This window comes from Eptatretus burgeri, chromosome 3, assembly GCF_056783735.1.
Source record: "Eptatretus burgeri isolate ZD-2024b chromosome 3, Ebu_testis_v1, whole genome shotgun sequence".
Taxonomy (NCBI): Eukaryota; Metazoa; Chordata; class Myxini; order Myxiniformes; family Myxinidae; genus Eptatretus; species Eptatretus burgeri.
In genome coordinates this window covers 135,914,547-135,941,410 of record NC_140963.1, presented here as the reverse complement: position 1 = coordinate 135,941,410, position 26,864 = coordinate 135,914,547, and the positions used below count along the sequence as shown (strand labels likewise).

General features: G+C 49.4%; 4 protein-coding genes, 1 non-coding gene and 1 pseudogene across 6 annotated transcripts; 4 read left to right on the top strand and 2 right to left on the bottom strand.

The window, feature by feature from the left end:
- Positions 1-2,891: 2,891 nt before the first annotated feature.
- TRNAS-GCU (transfer RNA serine (anticodon GCU)) lies at positions 2,892-2,973 on the bottom strand. Its single transcript has one exon. It is a non-coding gene; the product is annotated as a tRNA-Ser (tRNA).
- A 113-nt stretch (positions 2,974-3,086) lies between these two features.
- On the top strand, positions 3,087-26,326 carry RABAC1 (Rab acceptor 1). 2 transcript variants are annotated; one of them, XM_085875727.1, is made up of 5 exons: positions 3,087-3,329; positions 16,862-17,062; positions 17,217-17,314; positions 25,532-25,633; positions 25,722-26,326. In XM_085875727.1, exons 2-5 carry the CDS (start codon positions 16,869-16,871, stop codon positions 25,808-25,810), a joined length of 483 nt encoding a protein of 160 aa, XP_085731853.1. In that variant the 5' UTR covers positions 3,087-3,329; positions 16,862-16,868; the 3' UTR covers positions 25,811-26,326. The 2 variants fall into 2 exon arrangements, with proteins under 2 accessions (XP_085731853.1, XP_085731852.1); XM_085875726.1 differs by lacking the exon at positions 3,087-3,329 and adding an exon at positions 3,738-4,007.
- Positions 4,012-5,058, top strand: LOC147031056 (uncharacterized; the record flags this gene model as incomplete). Its single annotated transcript, XM_085872062.1, has 1 exon — positions 4,012-5,058. A coding segment is annotated over one exon (1,047 nt), but the record flags the coding sequence as incomplete, so codon positions are not given.
- Positions 8,258-9,133, bottom strand: LOC147031055 (uncharacterized; the record flags this gene model as incomplete). Its single annotated transcript, XM_085872061.1, has 1 exon — positions 8,258-9,133. A coding segment is annotated over one exon (876 nt), but the record flags the coding sequence as incomplete, so codon positions are not given.
- On the top strand, positions 9,801-16,761 carry LOC147031053 (uncharacterized; annotated as a pseudogene).
- On the top strand, positions 15,221-16,174 carry LOC147031054 (uncharacterized; the record flags this gene model as incomplete). The annotated part of the gene is made up of 1 exon (XM_085872060.1): positions 15,221-16,174. A coding segment is annotated over one exon (954 nt), but the record flags the coding sequence as incomplete, so codon positions are not given.
- Positions 26,327-26,864: the final 538 nt, after the last annotated feature.

The following is a 26,864-nucleotide window of genomic DNA, read 5'->3' as shown; positions in this document are numbered from 1 at the left end:
CGCCGTGCAGGATGAGTGGCTCTTTCTGATTGGCAGGCCAAAATCTGGCACAGACCCCCACACTCAGCAACACATGATTTTTTTGTCTCTGGACATACCTGGGCAGTACAAGATGGGTCTTGCACGTGCCTTGCACTTTCCCGCTCCTCGATACCCTTAGTGAATTAGAGCCATCATGTCCTGTTACATTGCAGCTGGAACGATGATTCGCTCACCACGGTTTCACCATCGGAGACACTCTGGCTCGATGTGCAGGCCAGTCTTGTGTGATGGTAGTGTTGAACCGTTGAAGCGCTGGATTGAGTGATGTCCCACGCTGCAGTCCCTTCATTCTGCCAGTGCTGACTGGAAGCTCAGTCACCAATTGATGTACGCGAAGGTGTATGTCATCTTTCAGCATCTGATCGTGTAGTGGCAAGCGAGATGGCGCTCTGGAGAGTACGGCTGCGATGTATAGATACTTTCCTGGGACGTATTGCACTGACACATTGTATCGGAGAAGGTGAAGCATCATGAGCTGAAGTCTAGGTGAGAGCAGGTGCAGTGGCTTCTTGACGATAGCCACTGGAGGCTTGTGGTCGGTGTGTACGGTCGTGTCAAACCCGTCGATGTACTGATGAAAACGCTTTCCCCCCGAATACGATTCCAAGAATCTCCTCTATCTGGGCGTAGTTCTGTTCAGCAGGTGTTAGAGACCGAGAGGTATGTACTCCAGGATGCCCATGCTGCAGCAAGCATGCGCCAAACCCAGCTGAAGATGCATCAGTTTGAAGGACTGCTCGCTTTGCGGGGTCAAAGAACTTCAACACTGGGCCCTTGGCAATTGAGAATTTTAGCAGCTGGAATGCTGCATCAAGCTCTCCATGCCATTCCCAGGCTGCAGCTTTCTTGAGCAGCTGACTCAATGGTGTTGTGATAGTGGACATGTTGGGTATGAACCGACCAAGGTAATTAACCACACCCAGAACTCGCTGCAGCTCCAGACGTGACTGAGGAGTTGGCAGTTCCAACACGGCTTGCACCTCGTCTTCATCAGGGTGAACCCCAGCAGAGGTGAGGACATGACCCATGTATTTTACCTCTACAACCTTCCACTGGATCTTGTTTGGGTTGAATTTGATGTTTTTCTGTCGTGCAGGGTCCAGCACCTTGCGTTGCAGTACCTTGGGGTGGTTGCAGCAAGAATCATGTCATCTGTGATGCAGAAGACCCCATCAATGTCTCCAAACGTGCTCTCATTCCTCTCTTTGAGAACTTCACTGGCTGACATCACAACCTCGACAGACAGCAAGCGACTGTCGGAGACCTTCTGGACAAGACCCAGGTACGTCGACACGTGAAGACTGAGCATAGGAGCTGCTTTTCTGTCGACCGCATAGACGTTGACGTTGACGACCCAACAGAGCATTGCAGCTCGGCCACTCCATGATGCCCCCACTGCAGCTTTTCAATCGGATCGTTGAGTGAAGAGTCTTGACTGGCTTTTCCATGGAATCAAATATTGCGCGAGGGAGTATCGATACCTGTGCTCCAGAGTCAACCATCACTTTTACACTACGGCTATTGATGTTGAGATTTGGAAACCAAGAGACATCTGGTTTCATGACCTGCAAGTCTCTTAACAGCAGTGTACTGTAGACACGCCATCAATGTACACGTCACAAAGGGACGGCAGTTCGCTCGATGCCGTGCTCGTCGCCAATGCATATTCCACCCATTGGGACCATACTCTGTGCGGAGCGTTGGTGCTGCCGAAGTACTTTCCTGGGCTAGTGGGTAAAATCCTGGAAGGTTCGCCTCTCTGACGCAGGATACCAACAAGCTGGCACTCCTTTTGTTGACCTCAGAAGGATGACAGGCAGAGTCAACCCCACCTGGTATTAATTTAACAGCCAAGCAGAATTTGAACTCAGGATCTTAGGATCCCAAACCCACCATCCAAACCATTATGCCAACACCAGGCATGCCAATGAATATTGTCACCACCATGACTCAAGGATGGGTCGAACAAGAGCACAGGAAAGCTTAACGAGCGTGTGAGCATCTTTCCAATTAACAAGTCTTCTGATGAACCCAGTAATTCAGTTTCAACTCAAGTGCAGTACAACATCTATCTATAATTCCAGCAATCTCTGTCTGTCTGTCTGTATGTCTGTCTGTGACTGCTGTTTCTCAACAACCACTGATCCGATCTAATTGAAACTTGCCAGGTATATTGCTGGGGACCTGAGTATGTGCCTTTTTAAGGTTTGATATTAATCGAACAAGTGGTTCCCAAGTTATGGCCATTTATTTACCAAACCAATGACAGGACACGGTGCTATGACGTCACAATTGACGTCACAATTTTTTTCTTTTTTTTGCACGTACGGCCATGCACGTCGGGGTATGAACGGCCTGTGTGGTTGTTGTTTCTGGCACTCGGTTTGAAAGTTTTTTGTTTTTTTTTTGCACGTACGGGCACGTACTCGTATCACTAATTGATTTAAATCATGATTTTGAAGATCCTATAAAAATAAACTTCCGGAAGTTTAGCGCTGTTGATCGTGCCTTATACACCACCTTATTTAACACGTCCAAGTACTGCCAGAGGGAAGGGTTTTGAAAGTGCGAAAAGATGATTTGTGTCCTTAAGTGTTGCAGTATATAATTGAATTGAAATAAAGTAGTGATTTTGAGGGTCGTAGAAAAAAATTGCGGAAGTTTACCACCGTTGATGCGCAGTCTTTTACACCGCCTTATTTAACATGTCAAAGTAAAGTACTGCTAAAGGGGACGGGTTTTAAAAGTATACAAAGGCGATTTCTGTTCTACAAATGTTCAAAAATATGTAATTAAATTGAAATTAAATAAATATTTTAAAGGTTGTGAAAATAAAAAAAATAACCAATCGACGAAGATGGGATTCGAACCCACGCGTGCAGAGCACAATGGATTAGCAGTCCATCGCCTTAACCACTCGGCCACCTCGTCGCACATGAACACCTCCTTCACATATCCCTGTACCTCCTCCTCGTGTCATTACAACGAAGTTGGGTTAATGGTTCAACAACAACAACACCAACAACAACAATCACCGGATTGAAATTACAGGGTGTGGATAAAACACAGGCACGATAGGCCAAATGGCCGCCTCCTCCTCCTCGATCCCCAAGTGTGTGTTCGGTTACCAAGCAGCTAGCTCGCGCTTGCCAAGCCAGCCGTTCCTTATCAACGGTTTCGAGTGGAGTGCTTGCTTGAGTGTTTCACTCTTCAGCCACTTGGCGAGCGTGCTCTGCAAGAAACTTGACTACTGAACACACCTGTCCTGGTCCTTGGCTTCCAAACAGGTGGGGGGGGGGGATCAAGAACATGATATTTGAAGGAATAATCCAGGAAACTCCGTGTATATGTATGTATATATATATATATATATATATATATATATATATATATATATATATATATATATATATATATATATCATTGAGAAATATATTTGAATATTTTCGTCCTCAATAGACGTCTCGATAATGGACATTGATCAATGCATTTCGGTCATTGGCTCTTTAAACGGAAGTGACGTCACGTCCACGTGGTGCTTCCTCAGTGAGTTCGATTGCGTATAATTTTAATGGTGGTTGATTAGGTTTCTCGATTATTCCTTCCACAGGTTAACACCGGTTATATTATGTTACAGTTAAATACCAATCAATATGGTATTTTAACAACAACAACAATAACAACAACAAGTACAAGTACAACCACATCTACAACGTCAACTTCCGGTGCAGTTGAGGGAAAGGAAAGTTTTTGTTGTGACGTGCCCGTGGACTGTCTCGACTCCTGTATTTAAATAAAGAACCGAGTTGTTGAGGTGGTTGGACGTTTATACACCGCCGTGAGGGAAGGATCGCGGACACGGAGAAGGAAGAGAAAGAGCGCGAGAGGGAAATAAAGGAAGATAACGTGAGGGACGGAGAGGGGGATATGACTACTCAGGGAGATACGAAGGCCTCGGTGTCAAGGTGTGTGTGTGTGTGTGTGTGTGTGTGTGTGTGTGTGTGTGTGTGTGTGTCTGTGTCTGTGTCTGTGTCTGTGTCTGTGTCTGTGTCTGTGTCTGTGTCTGTGTCTGTGTCTGTGTCTGTGTCTGTGTCTGTGTCTGTGTCTGTGTCTTTGTCTGTGTCTGTGTGTCTGTGTCTCTTTGCCTTTGCCTGTCTTTGTCTGTGTCTGTGTGTCTGTGTCTCTTTGCCTTTGCCTGTCTTTGTCTGTGTCTCTTTGCCTTTGCCTGTCTTTGTCTGTGTCTCTTTGCCTTTGCCTGTCTTTGTCTGTGTCTCTTTGCCTTTGCCTGTCTTTGTCTGTGTCTCTTTGCCTTTGCCTGTCTTTGTCTGTGTCTCTTTGCCTTTGCCTGTCTTTGTCTGTGTCTCTTTGCCTTTGCCTGTCTTTGTCTGTGTCTCTTTGCCTTTGCCTGTCTTTGTCTGTGTCTGTGTGTCTGTGTCTGTGTCTCTTTGCCTTTGCCTGTCTTTGTCTGTGTCTGTGTGTCTGTGTCTGTGTCTCTTTGCCTTTGCCTGTCTTTGTCTGTGTCTGTGTGTCTGTGTCTGTGTCTCTTTGCCTTTGCCTGTCTTTGTCTGTGTCTGTGTGTCTGTGTCTCTTTGCCTTTGCCTGTCTTTGTCTGTGTCTGTGTGTCTGTGTCTCTTTGCCTTTGCCTGTCTTTGTCTGTGTCTGTGTGTCTGTGTCTCTTTGCCTTTGCCTGTCTTTGTCTGTGTCTGTGTGTCTGTGTCTCTTTGCCTTTGCCTGTCTTTGTCTGTGTCTGTGTGTCTGTCTCTTTGCCTTTGTCTGTCTGTGTCTGTCTGTGTCTGTCTGTGTCTGTCTGTGTCTGTCTGTGTCTGTCTGTGTCTGACTGTGTCTGTCTGTGTCCCTTTGCCTGTGCCTGTGTCTGTGTCCCTTTGCCTGTGCCTGTGTCTGTGTCCCTTTGCCTGTGTCTGTGTCTGTGTCCCTTTGCCTGTGTCTGTGTCTGTGTCCCTTTGCCTGTGTCCCTTTGCCTGTGTCCCTTTGCCTGTGTCCCTTTGCCTGTGTCCCTTTGCCTGTGTCCCTTTGCCTGTGTCCCTTTGCCTGTGTCCCTTTGCCTGTGTCCCTTTGCCTGTGTCGCTTTGCCTGTGTCCCTTTGCCTGTGTCCCTTTGCCTGTGTCCCTTTGCCTGTGTCCCTTTGCCTGTGTCCCTTTGCCTGTGTCCCTTTGCCTGTGTCCCTTTGCCTGTGTCCCTTTGCCTGTGTCCCTTTGCCTGTGTCCCTTTGCCTGTGTCCCTTTGCCTGTGTCCCTTTGCCTGTGTCCCTTTGCCTGTGTCCCTTTGCCTGTGTCCCTTTGCCTGTGTCCCTTTGTCTGTGTCCCTTTGCCTGTGTCCCTTTGCCTGTGTCCCTTTGCCTGTGTCCCTTTGCCTGTGTCCCTTTGCCTGTGTCCCTTTGCCTGTGTCCCTTTGCCTGTGTCCCTTTGCCTGTGTCCCTTTGCCTGTGTCCCTTTGCCTGTGTCCCTTTGCCTGTGTCCCTTTGCCTGTGTCCCTTTGCCTGTGTCCCTTTGCCTGTGTCCCTTTGCCTGTGTCCCTTTGCCTGTGTCCCTTTGCCTGTGTCCCTTTGCCTGTGTCCCTTTGCCTGTGTCCCTTTGCCTGTGTCCCTTTGCCTGTGTCCCTTTGCCTGTGTCCCTTTGCCTGTGTCCCTTTGCCTGTGTCCCTTTGCCTGTGTCCCTTTGCCTGTGTCCCTTTGTCTGTGTCCCTTTGCCTGTGTCCCTTTGCCTGTGTCCCTTTGCCTGTGTCCCTTTGCCTGTGTCCCTTTGCCTGTGTCCCTTTGCCTGTGTCCCTTTGCCTGTGTCCCTTTGCCTGTGTCCCTTTGCCTGTGTCCCTTTGCCTGTGTCCCTTTGCCTGTGTCCCTTTGCCTGTGTCCCTTTGCCTGTGTCCCTTTGCCTGTGTCCCTTTGCCTGTGTCCCTTTGCCTGTGTCCCTTTGCCTGTGTCCCTTTGCCTGTGTCCCTTTGCCTGTGTCCCTTTGCCTGTGTCCCTTTGCCTGTGTCCCTTTGCCTGTGTCCCTTTGCCTGTGTCCCTTTGCCTGTGTCCCTTTGCCTGTGTGTCCCTTTGCCTGTGTCCCTTTGCCTGTGTCCCTTTGCCTGTGTGCCTTGTCCTGTGTCCCTTTGCCTGTGTCCCTTTGCCTGTGTCCCTTTGCCTGTGTCCCTTTGCCTGTGTCCCTTTGCCTGTGTCCCTTTGCCTGTGTCCCTTTGCCTGTGTCCCTTTGCCTGTGTCCCTTTGCCTGTGTCCCTTTGCCTGTGTCCCTTTGCCTGTGTCCCTTTGCCTGTGTCCCTTTGCCTGTGTCCCTTTGCCTGTGTCCCTTTGCCTGTGTCCCTTTGCCTGTGTCCCTTTGCCTGTGTCCCTTTGCCTGTGTCCCTTTGCCTGTGTCCCTTTGCCTGTGTCCCTTTGCCTGTGTCCCTTTGCCTGTGTCCCTTTGCCTGTGTCCCTTTGCCTGTGTCCCTTTGCCTGTGTGTCCCTTTGCCTGTGTCCCTTTGCCTGTGTCCCTTTGCCTGTGTCCCTTTGCCTGTGTCCCTTTGCCTGTGTCCCTTTGCCTGTGTCCCTTTGCCTGTGTCCCTTTGCCTGTGTCCCTTTGCCTGTGTCCCTTTGCCCGTGTCCCTTTGCCCGTGTCCCTGTGTGCCCGTGTCCCTTTGCCCGTGTCCCTTTGCCTGTGTCCCTTTGCCTGTGTCCCTTTGCCTGTGTCCCTTTGCCTGTGTCCCTTTGCCTGTGTCCCTTTGCCTGTGTCCCTTTGCCTGTGTCCCTTTGCCTGTGTCCCTTTGCCTGTGTCCCTTTGCCTGTGTCCCTTTGCCTGTGTGTTCCTTTGCCTGTGTCCCTTTGCCTGTGTCCCTTTGCCTGTGTCCCTTTGCCTGTGTCCCTTTGCCTGTGTCCCTTTGCCTGTGTCCCTTTGCCTGTGTCCCTTTGCCTGTGTCCCTTTGCCTGTGTCCCTTTGCCTGTGTCCCTTTGCCTGTGTCCCTTTGCCTGTGTCCCTTTGCCTGTGTCCCTTTGCCTGTGTCCCTTTGCCTGTGTGTCCCTTTGCCTGTGTCCCTTTGCCTGTGTCCCTTTGCCTGTGTCCCTTTGCCTGTGTCCCTTTGCCTGTGTCCCTTTGCCTGTGTCCCTTTGCCTGTGTGTCCCTTTGCCTGTGTCCCTTTGCCTGTGTCCCTTTGCCTGTGTCCCTTTGCCTGTGTCCCTGTGCCTGTGTGTCCCTTTGCCTGTGTGTCCCTTTGCCTGTGTCCCTTTGCCTGTGTGTCCCTTTGCCTGTGTCCCTTTGCCTGTGTCCCTTTGCCTGTGTCCCTTTGCCTGTGTCCCTTTGCCTGTGTCCCTTTGCCTGTGTCCCTTTGCCTGTGTGTCCCTTTGCCTGTGTCCCTTTGCCTGTGTCCCTTTGCCTGTGTCCCTTTGCCTGTGTCCCTTTGCCCGTGTCCCTTTGCCCGTGTCCCTGTGTGCCCGTGTCCCTTTGCCCGTGTCCCTGTGTCTGTGTGTCCCTTTGCCTGTGTGTCCCTTTGCCTGTGTCCCTTTGCCTGTGTCCCTTTGCCTGTGTCCCTTTGCCTGTGTCCCTGTGCCTGTGTGTCCCTGTGCCTGTGTGTCCCTGTGTCTGTGTGTCCCTGTGTCTGTGTGTCCCTGTGTCTGTGTGTCCCTGTGTCTGTGTGTCCCTGTGTCTGTGTGTCCCTGTGTCTGTGTGTCCCTGTGTCTGTGTGTCCCTGTGTCTGTGTGTCCCTGTGTCTGTGTGTCCCTGTGTCTGTGTGTCCCTGTGTCTGTGTGTCCCTGTGTCTGTGTGTCCCTGTGTCTGTGTGTCCCTGTGTCTGTGTGTCCCTGTGTCTGTGTGTCCCTGTGTCTGTGTGTCCCTGTGTCTGTGTGTCCCTGTGTCTGTGTGTCCCTGTGTCTGTGTGTCCCTGTGTCTGTGTGTCCCTGTGTCTGTGTGTCCCTGTGTCTGTGTGTCCCTGTGTCTGTGTGTCCCTGTGTCTGTGTGTCCCTGTGTCTGTGTGTCCCTGTGTCTGTGTGTCCCTGTGTCTGTGTGTCCCTGTGTCTGTGTGTCCCTGTGTCTGTGTGTCCCTGTGTCTGTGTGTCCCTGTGTCTGTGTGTCCCTGTGTCTGTGTGTCCCTGTGTCTGTGTGTCCCTGTGTCTGTGTGTCCCTGTGTCTGTGTGTCCCTGTGTCTGTGTGTCCCTGTGTCTGTGTGTCCCTGTGTCTGTGTGTCCCTGTGTCTGTGTGTCCCTGTGTCTGTGTGTCCCTGTGTCTGTGTGTCCCTGTGTCTGTGTGTCCCTGTGTCTGTGTGTCCCTGTGTCTGTGTGTCCCTGTGTCTGTGTGTCCCTGTGTCTGTGTGTCCCTGTGTCTGTGTGTCCCTGTGTCTGTGTGTCCCTGTGTCTGTGTGTCCCTGTGTCTGTGTGTCCCTGTGTCTGTGTGTCCCTGTGTCTGTGTGTCCCTGTGTCTGTGTGTCCCTGTGTCTGTGTGTCCCTGTGTCTGTGTGTCCCTGTGTCTGTGTGTCCCTGTGTCTGTGTGTCCCTGTGTCTGTGTGTCCCTGTGTCTGTGTGTCCCTGTGTCTGTGTGTCCCTGTGTCTGTGTGTCCCTGTGTCTGTGTGTCCCTGTGTCTGTGTGTCCCTGTGTCTGTGTGTCCCTGTGTCTGTGTGTCCCTGTGTCTGTGTGTCCCTGTGTCTGTGTGTCCCTGTGTCTGTGTGTCCCTGTGTCTGTGTGTCCCTGTGTCTGTGTGTCCCTGTGTCTGTGTGTCCCTGTGTCTGTGTGTCCCTGTGTCTGTGTGTCCCTGTGTCTGTGTGTCCCTGTGTCTGTGTGTCCCTGTGTCTGTGTGTCCCTGTGTCTGTGTGTCCCTGTGTCTGTGTGTCCCTGTGTCTGTGTGTCTGTGTCTGTGTGTCCCTGTGTCTGTGTGTCCCTGTGTCTGTGTGTCCCTGTGTCTGTGTGTCCCTGTGTCTGTGTGTCCCTGTGTCTGTGTGTCCCTGTGTCTGTGTCTCCCTGTGTCTGTGTGTCTCCCTGTGTCTGTGTGTCTGTGTCTGTGTGTCCCTGTGTCTGTGTGTCCCTGTGTCTGTGTGTCCCTGTGTCTGTGTGTCCCTGTGTCTGTGTGTCCCTGTGTCTGTGTGTCCCTGTGTCTGTGTGTCCCTGTGTCTGTGTGTCCCTGTGTCTGTGTGTCCCTGTGTCTGTGTGTCCCTGTGTCTGTGTGTCCCTGTGTCTGTGTGTCCCTGTGTCTGTGTGTCCCTGTGTCTGTGTGTCCCTGTGTCTGTGTGTCCCTGTGTCTGTGTGTCCCTGTGTCTGTGTGTCCCTGTGTCTGTGTGTCCCTGTGTCTGTGTGTCCCTGTGTCTGTGTGTCCCTGTGTCTGTGTGTCCCTGTGTCTGTGTGTCCCTGTGTCTGTGTGTCCCTGTGTCTGTGTGTCCCTGTGTCTGTGTGTCCCTGTGTCTGTGTGTCCCTGTGTCTGTGTGTCCCTGTGTCTGTGTGTCCCTGTGTCTGTGTGTCCCTGTGTCTGTGTGTCCCTGTGTCTGTGTGTCCCTGTGTCTGTGTGTCCCTGTGTCTGTGTGTCCCTGTGTCTGTGTGTCCCTGTGTCTGTGTGTCCCTGTGTCTGTGTGTCCCTGTGTCTGTGTGTCCCTGTGTCTGTGTGTCCCTGTGTCTGTGTGTCCCTGTGTCTGTGTGTCCCTGTGTCTGTGTGTCCCTGTGTCTGTGTGTCCCTGTGTCTGTGTGTCCCTGTGTCTGTGTGTCCCTGTGTCTGTGTGTCCCTGTGTCTGTGTGTCCCTGTGTCTGTGTGTCCCTGTGTCTGTGTGTCCCTGTGTCTGTGTGTCCCTGTGTCTGTGTGTCCCTGTGTCTGTGTGTCCCTGTGTCTGTGTGTCCCTGTGTCTGTGTGTCCCTGTGTCTGTGTGTCCCTGTGTCTGTGTGTCCCTGTGTCTGTGTGTCCCTGTGTCTGTGTGTCCCTGTGTCTGTGTGTCCCTGTGTCTGTGTGTCCCTGTGTCTGTGTGTCCCTGTGTCTGTGTGTCCCTGTGTCTGTGTGTCCCTGTGTCTGTGTGTCCCTGTGTCTGTGTGTCCCTGTGTCTGTGTGTCCCTGTGTCTGTGTGTCCCTGTGTCTGTGTGTCCCTGTGTGCCCGTGTGCCCGTGCCCCCGTGCCCGTGCCCCCGTGCCCGTGCCCCCGTGCCCGTGCCCCCGTGCCCGTGCCCGTGTCCCCGTGCCCGTGCCCGTGTCCCCGTGCCCGTGCCCGTGTCCCCGTGCCCGTGCCCGTGTCCCCGTGCCCGTGCCCGTGTCCCTTTGCCCGTGCCCGTGTCCCTTTGCCCGTGCCCGTGTCCCTTTGCCCGTGCCCGTGTCTGTGTCTGTGTGTCCCTGTGTCTGTGTGTCCCTGTGTCTGTGTGTCCCTGTGTCTGTGTGTCCCTGTGTCTGTGTGTCCCTGTGTCTGTGTGTCCCTGTGTCTGTGTGTCCCTGTGTCTGTGTGTCCCTGTGTCTGTGTGTCCCTGTGTCTGTGTGTCCCTGTGTCTGTGTGTCCCTGTGTCTGTGTGTCCCTGTGTCTGTGTCCCTTTGCCTGTGTCTGTGTGTCCCTGTGTCTGTGTGTCCCTGTGTCTGTGTCCCTTTGCCTGTGTCTGTGTCCCTTTGCCTGTGTCTGTGTCCCTTTGCCTGTGTCCCTGTGTCCGTGTGTCCCTGTGTCTGTGTGTCCCTGTGTCTGTGTGTCCCTGTGTCTGTGTGTCCCTGTGTCTGTGTGTCCCTGTGTCTGTGTGTCCCTGTGTCTGTGTGTCCCTGTGTCTGTGTGTCCCTGTGTCTGTGTGTCCCTGTGCCTGTGTCCGTGTCTGTGTCTGTGTCCGTGTCCCTTTGCCTGTGTCCGTGTCTGTGTCTGTGTCTGTGTCCGTGTCCCTTTGCCTGTGTCCGTGTCTGTGTCTGTGTCTGTGTCCGTGTCCCTTTGCCTGTGTCCGTGTCTGTGTCTGTGTCTGTGTGTCCCTGTGTCCCTTTGCCTGTGTCCCTGTGTCTGTGTGTCCCTGTGTCTGTGTGTCCCTGTGTCTGTGTGTCCCTGTGTCTGTCTGTGTCTGTGTCTGTGTCTCTGTGTCTGTGTGTCCCTGTGTCTGTGTCTGTGTCTGTGTCCCTGTGTCTGTGTGTCCCTGTGTCTGTGTCTGTGGGTCCCTGTGTCTGTGTCTGGGTGTCCCTGTGCCTGTGTCTGTGTCTCTGTGTCTGTGTGTGCCTGTGTCTGTGACTGTGCCTGTGTCCCTGTGTCTGTGTGCCCCTGTGTCTGTGCCTGTGTGCCCCTGTGTCTGTGTCTGTGTGTCCCTGTGTCTGTGTGTCCCTGTGTCTGTGTCTTTGTCTGTGTCCTGTGTCTGTCCCTGTGTCTGTGTGTCCCTGTGTCTGTGTGTCCCTGTGTCTGTGTGTCCCTGTGTCTGTGTGTCCCTGTGTCTGTGTGTCCCTGTGTCTGTGTGTCCCTGTGTCTGTGTGTCCCTGTGTCTGTGTGTCCCTGTGTCTGTGTGTCCCTGTGTCTGTGTGTCCCTGTGTCTGTGTGTCCCTGTGTCTGTGTCTGTCCCTGTGTCTGTGTGTCCCTGTGTCTGTGTGTCCCTGTGTCTGTGTGTCCCTGTGTCTGTGTGTCCCTGTGTCTGTGTGTCCCTGTGTCTGTGTGTCCCTGTGTCTGTGTGTCCCTGTGTCTGTGTGTCCCTGTGTCTGTGTGTCCCTGTGTCTGTGTGTCCCTGTGTCTGTGTGTCCCTGTCTTTGTGTCTGTGTCTGTGTCCCTGTTGCCTGTGTCCCTGTGTCTGTGTGTCTGTGTCTGTGTGTCCCTTTGCCTGTGTCTGTCTTTGTGTCTGTGTCTGTGTCCCTGTGTCTGTGTGTCCCTGTGTCTGTGTGTCCCTGTGTCTGTGTGTCCCTGTGTCTGTGTGTCCCTGTGTCTGTGTGTCCCTGTGTCTGTGTGTCCCTGTGTCTGTGTGTCCCTGTGTCTGTGTGTCCCTGTGTCTGTGTCCCTTTGCCTGTGTCTGTGTCTGTGTCTGTGTCTGTGTCTGTGTCTGTGTCCCTTTGCCTGTGTCTGTCTCTGTGTCTGTGTCTGTGTCCCTTTGCCTGTGTCTGTCTCTGTGTCTGTGTCTGTGTCCCTTTGCCTGTGTCTGTCTCTGTGTCTGTGTCTGTGTCCCTTTGCCTGTGTCTGTGTCTGTGTCTGTGTCTGTGTCCCTTTGCCTGTGTCTGTCTTTGTGTCTGTGTCTGTGTCCCTTTGCCTGTGTCTGTCTTTGTGTCTGTGTCTGTGTCCCTTTGCCTGTGTCTGTCTTTGTGTCTGTGTCTGTGTCCCTTTGCCTGTGTCTGTCTTTGTGTCTGTGTCTGTGTCCCTTTGCCTGTGTCTGTCTTTGTGTCTGTGTCTGTGTCCCTTTGCCTGTGTCCCTGTGTCCGTGTGTCCCTGTGTCTGTGTGTCCCTGTGTCTGTGTGTCCCTGTGTCTGTGTGTCCCTGTGTCTGTGTGTCCCTGTGTCTGTGTGTCCCTGTGTCTGTGTGTCCCTGTGTCTGTGTGTCCCTGTGTCTGTGTGTCCCTGTGTCTGTGTGTCCCTGTGTCTGTGTGTCCGTGTGTCCCTGTGTCCCTGTGTCTGTGTCTGTCTTTGTGTCTGTGTGTCCCTGTGTCTGTGTGTCCCTGTGTCTGTGTGTCCCTGTGTCTGTGTGTCCCTGTGTCTGTGTGTCCCTGTGTCTGTGTGTGTCCCTGTGTCTGTGTGTCCCTGTGTCTGTGTGTCCCTGTGTCTGTGTGTCCCTGTGTCTGTGTCCCTGTGCCTGTGCCTGTCTTTGTGTCTGTGTCTGTGTCCCTGTTGTCCCTGTGCCCTGTGTCCCTGTGTCTGTCTCCCAGTGTCTGTGTCCCTGTGTCCCTGTGTCCCTGTGTCCCTGTGTCCCTGTGTCCCTGTGTCCCTGTGTCCCTGTGTCCCTGTGTCTGTGTCTGTGTGTCCCTGTGTCTGTCTGTGTCTGTGTCTGTGTCTCTGTGTCTGTGTGTCCCTGTGTCTGTGTCTGTGTCTGTGTCCCTGTGTCTGTGCCTGTCTTTGTGTCTGTGTCTGTGTCCCTTTGCCTTTGCCTGTCTTTGTGTCTGTGTCTGTGTCCCTGTGCCTGTGTGTCCCTGTGTCTGTGTCTGTGTGTCCTGTCTGTGTCTGTGTCTGTGTCCCTGTGTCTGTGTCTGTGTCTGTGTCTGTGTCTGTGTCCCTTTGCCTGTGCCTGTCTTTGTGTCTGTGTCTGTGTCCCTTTGCCTTTGCCTGTCTTTGTGTCTGTGTCTGTGTCCCTTTGCCTTTGCCTGTCTTTGTGTCTGTGTCTGTGTCCCTTTGCCTTTGCCTGTCTTTGTGTCTGTGTCTGTGTCCCTTTGCCTTTGCCTGTCTTTGTGTCTGTGTCTGTGTCCCTTTGCCTTTGCCTGTCTTTGTGTCTGTGTCTGTGTCTGTGTCTGTGTCTGTGTCTGTGTCTGTGTCTGTGTCCCTTTGCCTTTGCCTGTCTTTGTGTCTGTGTCTGTGTCCCTTTGCCTTTGCCTGTCTTTGTGTCTGTGTCTGTGTCCCTTTGCCTTTGCCTGTCTTTGTGTCTGTGTCTGTGTCCCTTTGCCTTTGCCTGTCTTTGTGTCTGTGTCTGTGTCCCTTTGCCTTTGCCTGTCTTTGTGTCTGTGTCTGTGTCCCTTTGCCTTTGCCTGTCTTTGTGTCCGTGTCCGTGTCCCTTTGCCTTTGCCTTTGCCTGTCTTTGTGTCCGTGTCCGTGTCCCTTTGCCTTTGCCTTTGCCTGTCTTTGTGTCCGTGTCCGTGTCCCTTTGCCTTTGCCTTTGCCTGTCTTTGTGTCCGTGTCCGTGTCCCTTTGCCTTTGCCTGTGTCTGTGTCTGTGTCCCTTTGCCTTTGCCTGTGTCTGTGTCTGTGTCCCTTTGCCTTTGCCTGTGTCTGTGTCTGTGTCTCTTTGCCTTTGCCTGTGTCTGTGTCTGTGTCTCTTTGCCTTTGCCTGTGTCTGTGTCTGTGTCTCTTTGCCTTTGCCTGTGTCTGTGTCTGTGTCTCTTTGCCTTTGCCTGTGTCTGTGTCTGTGTCTCTTTGCCTTTGCCTGTGTCTGTGTCTGTGTCTCTTTGCCTTTGCCTGTCTTTGTGTCTGTGTCTGTGTCTGTGTCTCTTTGCCTTTGCCTGTCTTTGTGTCTGTGTCTGTGTCTGTGTCTCTTTGCCTTTGCCTGTCTTTGTGTCCGTGTCCGTGTCCCTTTGCCTTTGCCTTTGCCTGTCTTTGTGTCCGTGTCTGTGTCTTTGTGTGTGTGTGTGTGTCTTTGTGTGTGTGTGTGTGTCTTTGTGTGTGTGTGTGTCTTTGTGTGTGTATGTGTCTTTGTGTGTGTGTGTGCCTTTGTGCGTGTGTGTGTCTTTGAGAGTGTGTGTGTCTTTGTGTGTGTGTGTGTCTTGGTGTGTGTGGGTGTGTGTCTTTGTGTGTGTGTGTGTGTGTCTTTGTGTGTGTGTGTGTGTGTCTTTGTGTGTGTGTGTGTGTGTCTTTGTGTGTGTGTGTGTGTGTGTCTTTGTGTGTGTGTGTGTGTGTGTCTTTGTGTGTGTGTGTGTGTGTGTCTTTGTGTGTGTGTGTGTGTGTGTGTGTCTTTGTGAGTGTGTGTAGGTGTCTTTGTGAGTGTGTGTGTGTCTTTGTGAGTGTGTGTGTGTGTCTTTGTGTGTGTGTGTGTCCCTGTGTGTGTGTCCCTGTGTGTGTCTTTGTGTGTGTGTGTGTCCCTGTTGTGTGTGTCTTTGTGTGTGTGTGTGTGTGTCTTTGTGTGTGTGTGTGTGTGTGTCTTTGTGTGTGTGTGTGTGTCTTTGTGTGTGTGTGTGTGTGTGTGTGTGTGTGTGTGTCTTTGTGAGTGTGTGTGTGTGTCTTTGTGTGTGTGTGTGTGTGTCTTTGTGAGTGTGTGTGTGTAGATGTGTGTCTTTGTGAGTGTGTGTGTAGATGTGTGAGTGTGTGTCTTTGTGAGTGTGTGTGTGTTGATGTGTGAGTTTGTGTCTTTGTGTGTGTGTGTGTGTCTTTGTGTGTGTGTGTGTGTGTCTTTGTGTGTGTGTGTGTGTCTTTGTGTGTGTGTGTGTGTCTTTGTGTGTGTGTGTGTGTGTCTTTGTGTGTGTGTGTGTGTCTTTGTGTGTGTGTGTGTGTGTCTTTGTGTGTGCTGGAGTGTGTGTGTCTTTGTGTGTGTGTGTCTTTGTGTCCGTGTGTGTTTGTGTGTGTGTGTCTTTGTGTGCGTGTGTCTTTGTGTCTTTGTGTCTTTGTGTGTCTTTGTGTGTGTGTCTTTGTGTGTGTGTGTTTTTGCGTGTGTGTCTTTGTGTGTGTGTCTTTGTGTGTGTGTGTCTTTGTGTGTGTGTGTCTTTGTGTGTGTGTGTCTTTGTGTGTGTGTGTCTTTGCGTGTGTGTGTCTTTGCGTGTGTGTGTCTTTGCGTGTGTGTGTCTTTGCGTGTGTGTGTCTTTGCGTGTGTGTGTCTTTGCGTGTGTGTGTCTTTGCCTTTGTGTGTCTTTGCCTGTGTGTGTCTTTGCCTGTGTGTGTCTTTGCCTTTGTGTGTCTTTGCCTTTGTGTGTCTTTGCCTTTGTGTGTCTTTGCCTTTGTGTGTCTTTGCCTTTGTGTGTCTTTGCCTTTGTGTGTCTTTGCCTTTGTGTGTCTGTGTGTGTCTTTGTGTGTGTGTGTGTGTGTCTTTGCCTTTGCCTGTCTTTGTGTGTGTGTGTCTTTGTGTGTGTGTGTGTGTGTGTCTTTGCCTTTGCCTGTCTTTGCCTTTGTGTGTGTGTGTGTGTGTGTGTCTTTGTGTGTGTGTGTCTTTGTGTGTGTGTCTTTGCCTTTGCCTGTCTTTGTGTGTGTGTGTCTTTGTGTGTGTGTGTCTTTGCCTTTGCCTGTCTTTGTGTGTGTGTGTCTTTGCCTTTGCCTGTGTCTTTGCCTTTGCCTGTCTTTGTGTGTGTGTGTCTTTGCCTTTGCCTGTGTCTTTGCCTTTGCCTGTCTTTGTATGTGTGTGTGTCTTTGCCTTTGCCTGTCTTTGTGTGTGTGTGTCTTTGCCTTTGTGTGTGTGTGTGTGTGCGTCTTTGTGTGTGTGTGTCTTTGTGTGTGTGTCTTTGCCTTTGCCTGTCTTTGTGTGTGTGTGTCTTTGTGTGTGTGTGTCTTTGCCTTTGCCTGTCTTTGTGTGTGTGTGTCTTTGTGTGTGTGTGTCTTTGCCTTTGCCTGTCTTTGTGTGTGTGTGTCTTTGCCTTTGCCTGTGTCTTTGCCTTTGCCTGTCTTTGTGTGCGTGTCTTTGCCTTTGCCTGTCTTTGTGTGTGTGTGCCTTTGCCTTTGCCTGTCTTTGTGTGTGTGTGTGGCCTTGCCTTTGCCTGTCTTTGTATGTGTGTGTGTCTTTGCCTTTGCCTGTCTTTGTGTGTGTGTCTTTGCCTTTGCCTGTCTTTGTGTGTGTGTGTGTCTTTGTGTGTGTGTGTCTTTGCCTTTGCCTGTGTCTTTGCCTTTGCCTGTCTTTGTATGTGTGTGTGTCTTTGCCTTTGCCTGTCTTTGTGTGTGTGTGTCTTTGCCTTTGCCTGTCTTTGTGTGTGTGTGTGTCTTTGTGTGTGTGTGTGTGTCTTTGTGTGTGTGTGTGTGTCTTTGTGTGTGTGTGTGTGTCTTTGTGTGTGTGTGTGTGTGTGTGTGTGTGTGTGTGTGTGTGTGTGTGTGTGTGTGTGTGTGTGTGTGTGTGTGTGTGTGTGTGTGTGTGTGTGTGTGTGTGTGTGTGTGTGTGTGTGTGTGTGTGTGTGTGTGTGTGTGTGTGTGTGTGTGTGTGTGCGTGTGTGTGTGCGTGCGCGTGCGTGTGTGCGTGCGTGCGTGCGTGCGTGTGCGTGTGCGTGTGCGTGTGCGTGTGCGTGTGCGTGTGCGTGTGCGTGTGCGTGTGCGCGTGTGCGTGCGCGCGCGCCTTTGTTTGTGTCTATCCTCTCATGTCCCCTTCCTATTTTCTCTGTTCCGCCCCAGATTGGCCATGTCGGTGGCCCGTGCGAGGGAATGGCTGTCCCAGCGCCGTGCTGGGGTGCGTCCGTGGGCCACGTTCGTCGACCAGCGACGCTTCGCCCGCCCAGGGGATTTTGGAGTTTGGTGTCGACGCCTGGTGGCTAATTTTGAGCATTTCCAGAGCAACTACGTCTTCATTTTTCTTGGGCTTCTTGTGTACTGCGTGTGAGCAAATTTGTTCTCGATCCCCATCACGAGTGTTTTTATTTATTTATTTATTTATTTATATTTAAACGTGTCACCTCTTGTATCAATTTCCTTCGAAGCTCCTTCGGGCCGTGCATCTCGTTTTGTGGAATTGTGATTTGCTTCGTTGCAGGCTGACGTCACCCCTGTTGCTGCTTGCTCTTGCTGTTTTGTTGGCGAGCTGCTACTTGATTAGTCTGCGAGCTGCAGGACAGCACTTGACTGTCTTTGGTAAGTGCTTTCCTATGCATTGAGGAAGTTCTTGCTTCACAAGTTATCACAACAGACGGATGGATAATTTGTCGACCGAGCAAGCAACGATATTGATATTTCCCACATCAGAAGGCTGCATAATTACACAGGTTACACAGGATATCGACAAGTCCACTGGTAAGCTCTCATTGACCACTTAGAATAGCACGCCAGGGATGAATGTCTTGCATTTGGACGTCATTCGGGTAAGAGCTGCAATCGGTTGCTCATGTTTTCACATTTTTAGTCATCGATTCTTTAAACTATAGCCCTGAAATAGTTTTGTTACCTAGTTACCAATATACTGTGTTTTCTGGTGTATAAACCGCACTTTTTTTTTTTAATCGGCAAAAAAAGGTAAAAGTTGGGTGTGCGGTTAATACACAGGTAAAGAAAAACATTTCAGTCTTAAAAACTATCAATGCTGAATTTCAATAATATTCCAAATGAACACGTTTATCAGTCGGAACTGCTATCAAGCTCAATTCCGCTGTTTCAATTTTGAAAATCAGTTCATGTTTGGAGTTTGTTCAGCGTATTATTATAACCGTGTGTGGAAAATAAATAAATACAACGGAGATAGCGGAGTTTAGGTGTGTGGCATATATAGAGCCCCGCGGCTCTGAAAATGTCATTAAACACAAAAGAAGACCAAGACCACCTGGTCTCGCATCAAAAGAAGGATTTATTCACAATAGCTCGAGTCCAATAACGGAGCACCCACCTCAAATAAGCTTGCGTGGCAAGCTTCCCTCGTATGTCGTGTTCAAGAGGAAGACGCTGCCCAAAGACAAGTTTCCAGCCGGCGTCATTGTTCGTGCGCAGCAGAAGGGGTGGATCGACGAGGGACTTGTAGTGGTGACCATCTTTTTATATGCATTCTTATCTACATGAACATCTGATGCAGGCAGAATTAATCCCCCAAGCTTGTTCCTCACATGCTGATGCCACACTAGGAAATGCTGGATAGCGGGGTGTGGTTTAAAACTTGGAACAACCAATAAAATCAGAGTACTTTTATTTATGAGGGCAGGAAATTGATTTAAAAGGAAAAAGAAGACTCTCACGAGAGCGAGGAGCCATGTGGGATGGTGAAGCTTAAAGAAGTACCGGTGCTGCTCAGTTCTTTCGGCTTCCTTTTATTTTATTTTTAAAAATTTTTGGATGCCTTGTCGAGGCTCGTATGAGAGCTAATGCACAGCAATGGGGCAGGAGACAAGATGGGCGGTTGTGGGAAGGACAAAATAGTGGGAAACAGAGACATTAGGAGATCTGTGGAAGGGAGAGGGATGGGGCGGGGAACATGGGGAATAGAAGATGGACATGACAGGGACATCAGGAAGGAAAGCAGGGAATTTGAAGGTGGATTTGGGTGAATTAACGGGGGTAGAAAGGATCGAGGATTTGGATGGGGGATGATGGGTGGTGGTGGTGAACAGCTGTTTTGAAGGCCTGGAGAGAAGAGTGGGTTTGAATAGTGAGGAGGTTTATTCCAAAGGAGGGGAAAAAGAGGAATGAAAGAGTGAAGGTGAGCAGTGATTCGTGATTTTGGTAGTTTTTCCAGAAAGGGGTTGTTGGCGGACCTTGAGCGCCCCACGGAAATGTGTTTGGGACAAATCGCAGAGAGAGTGAGAGCAGGGGGGGGGGGGCGAGGCTGGAGAGGAGACTGTAGAAGACAAAGACCACCGACCAGCCTGCAGTGAGACCCAAAGACTCACCTCATTGTGGGAGATGCCAATGATCTGAAATGCCCTGGTTTCCACAGCGTGAAGCCGAGAAAGGCGGGAGGCAGGAGCACCAGCACAGAGGGGAGAGCAGTACTCCATCAGGCTGCGGATGAAAGCTTTGTAAGTGGTCAGGAGCTCAGGAGGGCCGAGGAAGGACTTTGCACGACGGACGATTCCCAGTCCGCGACTGGCTTTGAAGGCCAGGTTGGAAATGTGGCTTTCCCAGGAAAGGTCATGGCAGATAGTGAGACCCAGAAGCTTGAAAGAAAGGACTTCTTCCAGAGGATTGTTGAGAAAATGGATGGGGGGGGGGAGAGGTTCTAAACGGTCCTTTCGGAGAGACATAGTGAGAGTGAGATCTGTCTTGATTGAAAGACACGTTCCAGGTGTGGGACCAGTTTGTGATTTTACCGAGATCTGCAGTGAGTGAAGAAGCTGCTGCTTGCTGATTTGAGGGGTAGCAGATGGTACGGCAGAGGGTGGAGTCATCAGCAAAGAGAAAAAGGGGATTTTCCAGAGAGTCGGAGAGATCATTGATGAAAACCAGAAAAAGAACAGGGCCCAGAACGCTGCCTTGAGGAACTCCAGCCTGGACAGGAAGAGGGGATGAGAGAACTCCATTTAGGGCCACACGGTGACTGCGACAGGGGAGGAAGTCTGTGAGCCATGAGTGGAGATGGCCTTGGACACCTTGAAGAGTTTGGTGAGTCGGGCAGGGTGCCAGACCGTGTCAAAAGCACGTGATATGTCCAGGGATATGGCTCTGATTTATGTCTGGCATTGAGTACCTCCATCCATTGTTGGGAGAGCAGAAGCAACATATCCAGGGTAGAGTGACCTGGTCTGAAACCAAATTGATGATTGGAAATCAAGCCATTGGAGAAGAGGAAGGATTTAATGTCTGAAGCGATGATGGATTCCATAACCTTGCTGATGATTGGGAGAAGGCTGATTGGTCTGTAGTTGCAGGGATCTGTTTTTGCACCTTTTTGTGCAGGGCAGTGATGTTTGCAGATTTCCAAGCAGATGGCAGATGACCTTGAGCAAATGAGAGGGTGAATAGAACAGAGAGAGGGTGAGCAAGAGCAGAAGAGCAGGCTTTGAGGACACGTGGGCTGATGCCGTCTGGACCGGTTGCAGAATCTGAGTCAAGTTTGACAGCAAGCTCTCCACTTTGTCAGGAGAAAAGGACACAGAGTCCAGGGACAGTTGGGTGTGACTGGGTAAGGTGGGTAGAGAAAGCGATGGGTTTTGGACACAAGCTTTTGATGCAAATACCGAGTTTCGGCATTCAGCCTTTTCACGTGCGGTATCAGCAGTGCAGCCATTTGAGATAGGGGAGGAAATGGAGGTGGAACATACACCAGAAACAGATTTGATTCGACACCACCAGGATTCTGAGGAGGGAGAGAGGTTTGAAAGTTCAGACTTGAGCTTAAAAAGATGTTGTTTTCTGGCTCTCCTGAGGGTATAAAACGCACTTGGTCTGAGCTTGATGGAAGGAATTGAGATTACCCTCAGTTGGGTTTGCTTTCCATGAGGCAAAGGCAAGTTGTTTCAGGACAACTGCCTCGCCACAAGCTTCAGTGAATCAAGGGTGGGAGGAAGGGTCGAACAACTGAAGATGAGGGGGGATAAATCTGTGCATGAGGGAGAGCAAGTTTCTTTGAAAGAATTCCCAGGATGAGTTGATGTTGGAGAAGGTAGCGATAGGAGACCAGTCTATAAGTTTGATGGCTGCTTGGAGACCCTGCCAGTCGGCTGGAGTAAAATGCCAGACTCTGGCGGTGAGGTGGTTCTCTGATAATAGCCAGAGAGATGTCCACTTTGAGAAGGACGTGGTCAGAATAACCGATTTGGAGCGGAGGAACAGCAACAGATATTTTCAGGGAAATTTGTCAAAATCAGATCCAGAAGAGACAGAGTACCATAGGTTGAGATCCGGGTCGGGAAATTGACCAATTGAGTCGCAGAAAGCTTTTGCTGAAGTGCCATGACAGGTGAGAGCGGTCCCCACACATAGCCAACTGGCATGATGACAATTGAAGTCGCCACATCTGAGGAAGAGAGAGTTTGGATGAAAAGATTGAAGTTGGTCCATGTTTTCAGATAGTGAGGTGAAGATGGAGTCATCACTCTTTGGTGCACAGTACACACATAAACATGAGGAGGGGGTGCAGGGGAAGCCGTAACCAGGGGTATTCCTGGGGGTGTGGGGTAGTGAGGGCAGTGCATGGAGAGTGAGAAATAGAATCTTTGATGAAGAGAGAAACTCGTCCACCAGGACGAGGCTCAGGTCTGTCATACTGGAGGAGGGAGTAACCGGGGAGAGATGCTTGGGAGTCACAGACATCTTAAGGGAGGAAAGTTTGTTTGGCAGATTATGTCTGGTTTGTCAGTGACAACCTGTATGGAAAGATCTGACCGAAGGCCCTGGATATTTGAGGTCCACACTGTTAATGAAGAGGGAGGGGAGGAGTCTTTGGGTGCAGCGTGGGGGGGGGGGTAGGACGAGGGGGGAGGTGGGGGGCTAGGTAAGGAAGGTTGTTGAAAGAGTGTGGGGGATTGCAGATTAGCTTTGGGAGGGGCCTGGATGAGGAGGAGAAAAGGCTCTGTGGTGCTGGGGGGAGAGGGGGGCAAGAGAGGGGGCAGAAGGCAGTTGAGGATTTGAGGAGGTTGAGTGATGAGATGGAGGTGAGAGGGCAGTGGAAGGAGGCAGCTTTTGGATGAGAAAAGGGGGGGGCAACATTGAGGGGGGTGAATGGTGGGAGAAGGGTGAGTGGGGAGTTTTTGAGGGAGGCTTAGAGGGAGAAGTGTGTGATGGTTGCTTTGAGAGGGAGGGGTGAGTTGGCACTGAAGTTGGAAAAAAAGAATGGTTGATGGAAAGCGAACATTCATAGCAAACGTTTTTTAATTTTTTTAGGTCAGAGATGCGATTGAACACTTTTCTTGATGGATGCAATAAAGGTAAATTCAGAGAATGGAGAGAAGAAATGCTGTAAGAGTTGGATTTTTTAGGCAAGTTATGAAGGAGGTTGAATTGAGAGCAGTCTGTTTAAGTAGTGCGTTATGATAGAGTAAAGAGTACCACACGTGTGAAAGAGGAAGATGAAGCATTTTTAGAGATCGTTTTTTTTATCCCCCACCAACCAATGAAGTTGGTTGGGGATATAGAAATGGGTTCCGTCCGTCCGTCCGTCACATTTCGTTTCCGGAGCTTAACTACAAATCCCCTCAAGATATATTTACGAAATTTGGTACACATATCAAGCAAGTGGTGAACTGGTGCCTTTTTGATATTTAGAGATTTCCCCCAAAAAATTTTCAGTCACTTTCCATGGAAACAAGTTTGGTATTAAATAATTGAGGTTAACCTTTGTTTCCAGAGCATAGTTTCAAAACTATTAACTATTTCTTAATGAAATTTGGTACACACATCAAGAATAAATTGAACTGGTGCCTTTTGCTACTTGTGAATTGATATCGACATAAGTTGCCTTCGTCCATTCGTCCGACCGTCCGTCACATTTTCTTTCTTTTTTTTTTGTATACCTTGGTCGATGCTCGTATGAGAGCTAACTCACAGCAAGGAGGCATGAGACAAGAGGGCGGGAGTGGAAGGGACAAAACAGTGGGGAACAGACACATTAGGTGAACTGTGGAAGGGAGAGGGATGGGGATGGGACGGGGAACATGGCGAAGAGAAGATGGACATTTCAGGGACTTTCAGGAAGGAAAGCAGGAGAAATGAAGGAAGTGGGCTTGGGTGGATTATCGGGGGTAGAAAAGATCGAGGATTTGGATGGGGGAAGATAAGAGGTGGTGGTGAACAGCTGTTTTGAAAGCTTGGAGGGAAGAATGGGAAAGAATAGAGTGAGGAAGTTTATTCCAAAGGCGGGAAAAAAAGAGGAATGAAAGAGTGAAGATGAGCAGTGATTCGTGATTTTGGTAGTTTTACCAGAAGGGGGTTGTTGGCGGACCTTGAGCGCCCTGTGGAAATGTGGTGGGGACAAATCGCAGAGAGAGCAGGGGGGCAAGGCTGGAGAGGAGTCGGTAGAAGACAGACAGACCACCGACCAACCTGCGGTGATTGAGTGAGAGGCCCAGTGAGAGAGAGAGGTGATTTCCGGAGCTTAACTACAAATCCCCTCAAGATATCTTTACGAAATTTGGTATACATATCAAATAAGTGGTGAACTGGTGCCTTTTGATATTTACAGATTAAAAAAAAAAGTCCATTTCCATGGAAACCCATAACGTCGCGTTTCCGGAGCATAACTGCAAAACCACTTAAGGTATCTTTATGAAATTTGGTTTTCATATCAAGCAAGTTGTGAACTGGTGCCTTTTGATATTTACAGATTTAAAAAAAAAAAAAATATCCGTTTCCATGGAAACAAGTTGGATTGAGACAAAGTTGAGGTTAACCTTTGTCCTCATTTACTATGGCTGGGATATCGAAGACTGTCTTCAACGGATGCTAGTTATCATTATTATTATTATTATTGTTTGAGAGTTTTCAACAGGTTCGGTAATGGAAGTGTTGTCGAAAAAATCGTGAGTTGAATGGTCAATTTGGATCAGTAAATTCAGGGCGTGGAAACATCACGTGGTTACGGGAGAAGCACGTGGATATGGGAGGTGTATAGTCAAAAGTGAATTCATTTATTTTAAATAAGGATTGCATAACATTTGGAAAAGGGAAGGTTGAAGTAAAATCGTGGAAGTGTGTGGTGAATTTGGACGGTAAACGCAGAGTGAAGTTGTTGGGTCGATGAAAAGTACCAGGAAGAATGGAGAGATGTGGTTACAGGAGGTGTGTACAGATTGAAAGGATAAAAGGAAGATTTTTGAATAACAGGTAAGATTCGGGAATTAAAATGTTGTAGGAAGCAATTGTGAAGGTAATGGCGAGAGAGGGTCAGCTCAGTAGAATAAAGATGGTGTGCCGGCAGGAGGAAGAAGAAGAAGGATCAGGACTTGTGAGTATGCAAGGAGAAAGGCAGTTTTTATTTTTTATTTTTTGGGGATTTAAGACAAGAAAGAGTGTTTAGTTGGGAGGGATGGGGGACATTGGGAAGTGGGGAAGATAGGAATTGAAGGTAATGGGGAGAAAATACAAATAAACAAGATCATACATCAAGAGGGGAAGGATGGGTTGGCCTCAAGCAACCCGGTAAGACAAGGTTGACGAAAACTCTCAAAATAGCACGATTTTTGAAACAAAACAGAATTAGGAACACACAGTAAGTAACATGTAGGTGAGAAAATAATCAGTTAAAACGGGACATATAACGACCAGAAGCTTAATGTTGAGATCGTCAGCAGAGAGCCCTGAAAGAGACCTGCCAACGTTCCAAACCCAGAACCAGAAGATCCTTGGTTCTCTTCGTTCTTCCTGGTTCTCTTTGTTTTCCCTCGTTTCTATCAGCGGTTCCTAAGTTGCTTCCCACAGATTACTCGCGTCGACCAAACTGTCTTACTTTGCAGGCCTTTGTATTCGACCCAGGTTTCGAGGAACATCAGCTTCATCGCAGTGGAACCACCACAGATGAACTTTCCTATTTCCTGGACTTGGTATTTTCATCAGTTGAAAATCAACATTTCATGACGTGTTTCCCGCAGGGATTTTCGACCCAGATTCTGATGAGCATTGGCGACATGCATTTTGGTTGAAGTTTCACCATTACTCCCGTCACGACATTGGCTGAATATTATGTTGATTGAGGGACTGCCGGCATTCATCGGGAGGATGAGAAAGGTCGACCTTCCGATGATCAACGCCTGGATCGTTAAGGCGTGGGAGGAGATACCGTCGGACATCAAGCGAGCATTTCTGAAATGCTGCATCTCCAACATGGACGGCACAGAGGATGACATCATTTTGGGTGGAGGAGGCTGCAAAGGACGGTGACAGCGATGGGGACTTGCTCTACCCTGATTCGGACAAGGAGTTTCATGCTGTCTTTGAGGAGGAAAGCAGTGACGAGGATTTCCTCTGATTTAGTTGAAAAGCTTCATCAAACACAAACGGCCCTTTTCAGGGCCACAAATCCACAAGAAATATATAATATACCGGTATGAATCCCTTTTATTCCTTTTTCATGGAACAAAAACAAATCCTCTTTATAATAATAAAAGTAATAAAGAAAAATAAAAATTTCTTTGTATCCTCTTCTCTCTTCAACTTCTTGAAAGTGAGAATAAGACTGTTGGACGAAATTGAGCAGACATCGGAGTCAGCACGTTGATACCTCCTTCATTTTTTTTTCTGTCCAAAGTTGATGTACAAACTTATTTAGATCTAGATCAGAAAATAAAATTATCAATATATTCATTTATTTTGAGGGGGGAAAAACATGGAGCAGTTGATGCACCGGAAAATACGGTAATGTTTTGAAAAAGAAAATGCAAAGTTGGTGTGACATTTGCTCTCGTTTTTGACATCCTGTAATCGATGTTTTGCTAGGCCGTGAGTTGACTGTTGCACAGCAATACGGAGCTGCAGCCGCCACGTCCTTCCCGTTGTTCTGGCTTGCGGGGGCTGGCTCCGCCGTGTTCTGGGTGCTCGGTATGACGAGTCGAACATTCGGTTTTGCGCTGAACACATCGATGTGCCGTGATTTCATTCTCGCTGAAGGTGTCATTTCTGCTTTCAGGAGCCACCGTGTTCGTAATTGGAGCTCATGCTTCCTTGCACGAGATTGACCAGTCGGACTTTGAAGAATTGGAGATGGAGGGAGTTTGAAACGAGCGGACGTCACTCGCTCTTTATTTCACATGTGCTTTCACGTGCTCTGCATTTCCACACCGTGTGATCCCTTCAAGTCTGCCTCGAAGCTTCATTCTATAATCTACTTAAAACGTTTCCTTTGATCCCATTCACCACAAGTGTACAATTGTGGACGTGCATCATCAAAGTGGAAAAACAATCTGGAAATGATCTTGTGCATTTCCAAGGGTTTGATCAGAGGATTGAGAGTATTTCTGCCTTGGAAATGATCAGGTTTGACATTAAAGGTGTTTACTTTTATCAGGGAGGTTTTTATTTGTTTGTTTGGTGAGGAAAGGCCGCATCAATTTGCTGTTACAACTACTTCCACATTGACACTATCTCCACTATTGCAGTTACAAATGGCTACACCGAGAGGAAAGCATATTGTGGCTTTGTTTGAATTCGAGAAATATTCCGTATTTTGCTATTTTAAAAGCATTTGTGCTTTGATTGCTGTAAATGATGTGAAATAAATGAGTTGATACCTTTTTTTTCCTCTCTCTCTCTCTCTCTCTGGATTTGATACTGTTGAGGAACATCGAATGTTTTGCAAGTTGATTATATTATCAAATGCTGAATATAAAAACCTGGACTGTAATGATGTCATCATTGTTTGTAGGTTGCCTGAACTGACTGGCAAACACTATCAAAACGAATGGAATTTGCACGACATCCTATTTTGTTTTGCTCGATCTAACTTGCTCAGCAGGGATGGGATGACTGTGGCGATAGCAAATGGTCATGAGTAAATGAGCAATGTATTTGTGGAAAGAAATCTCTTATTCCAATTCCTTCATTCCCCTTCCACTGTACATGGTGTTTCCCAAGAGTAGTTTCTCTTTAAACTTGACACTCACTGTTTGAGCTCTTCGTTTTTCTTTGCTCTTCCGCAGATCTTGGAGTTTCTCTGTGGAAACGGACCACTCGGTCTCCTGCCCATCATTGGAAAGGTAAATCGATCTATTGTTCATCTCTGATCACAAACTACAATTTTAATTGCCATCACTGTCTCGACACAATGGGCATG

What these genes read in the sequence shown, in the direction of transcription:
- RABAC1 (XM_085875726.1), top strand. Translation starts at nt 3,970, where the DNA reads ATGACTACTCAGGGAGATACGAAGGCCTCGGTGTCAAG. An exon ending in GGGCTTCTTGTGTACTGCGT is followed by an intron (nt 17,063 to 17,216) that starts GTGAGCAAATTT and finishes GCTTCGTTGCAG; the next exon opens with GCTGACGTCACCCCTGTTGC. An exon ending in CGCCGTGTTCTGGGTGCTCG is followed by an intron (nt 25,634 to 25,721) that starts GTATGACGAGTC and finishes TTCTGCTTTCAG; the next exon opens with GAGCCACCGTGTTCGTAATT.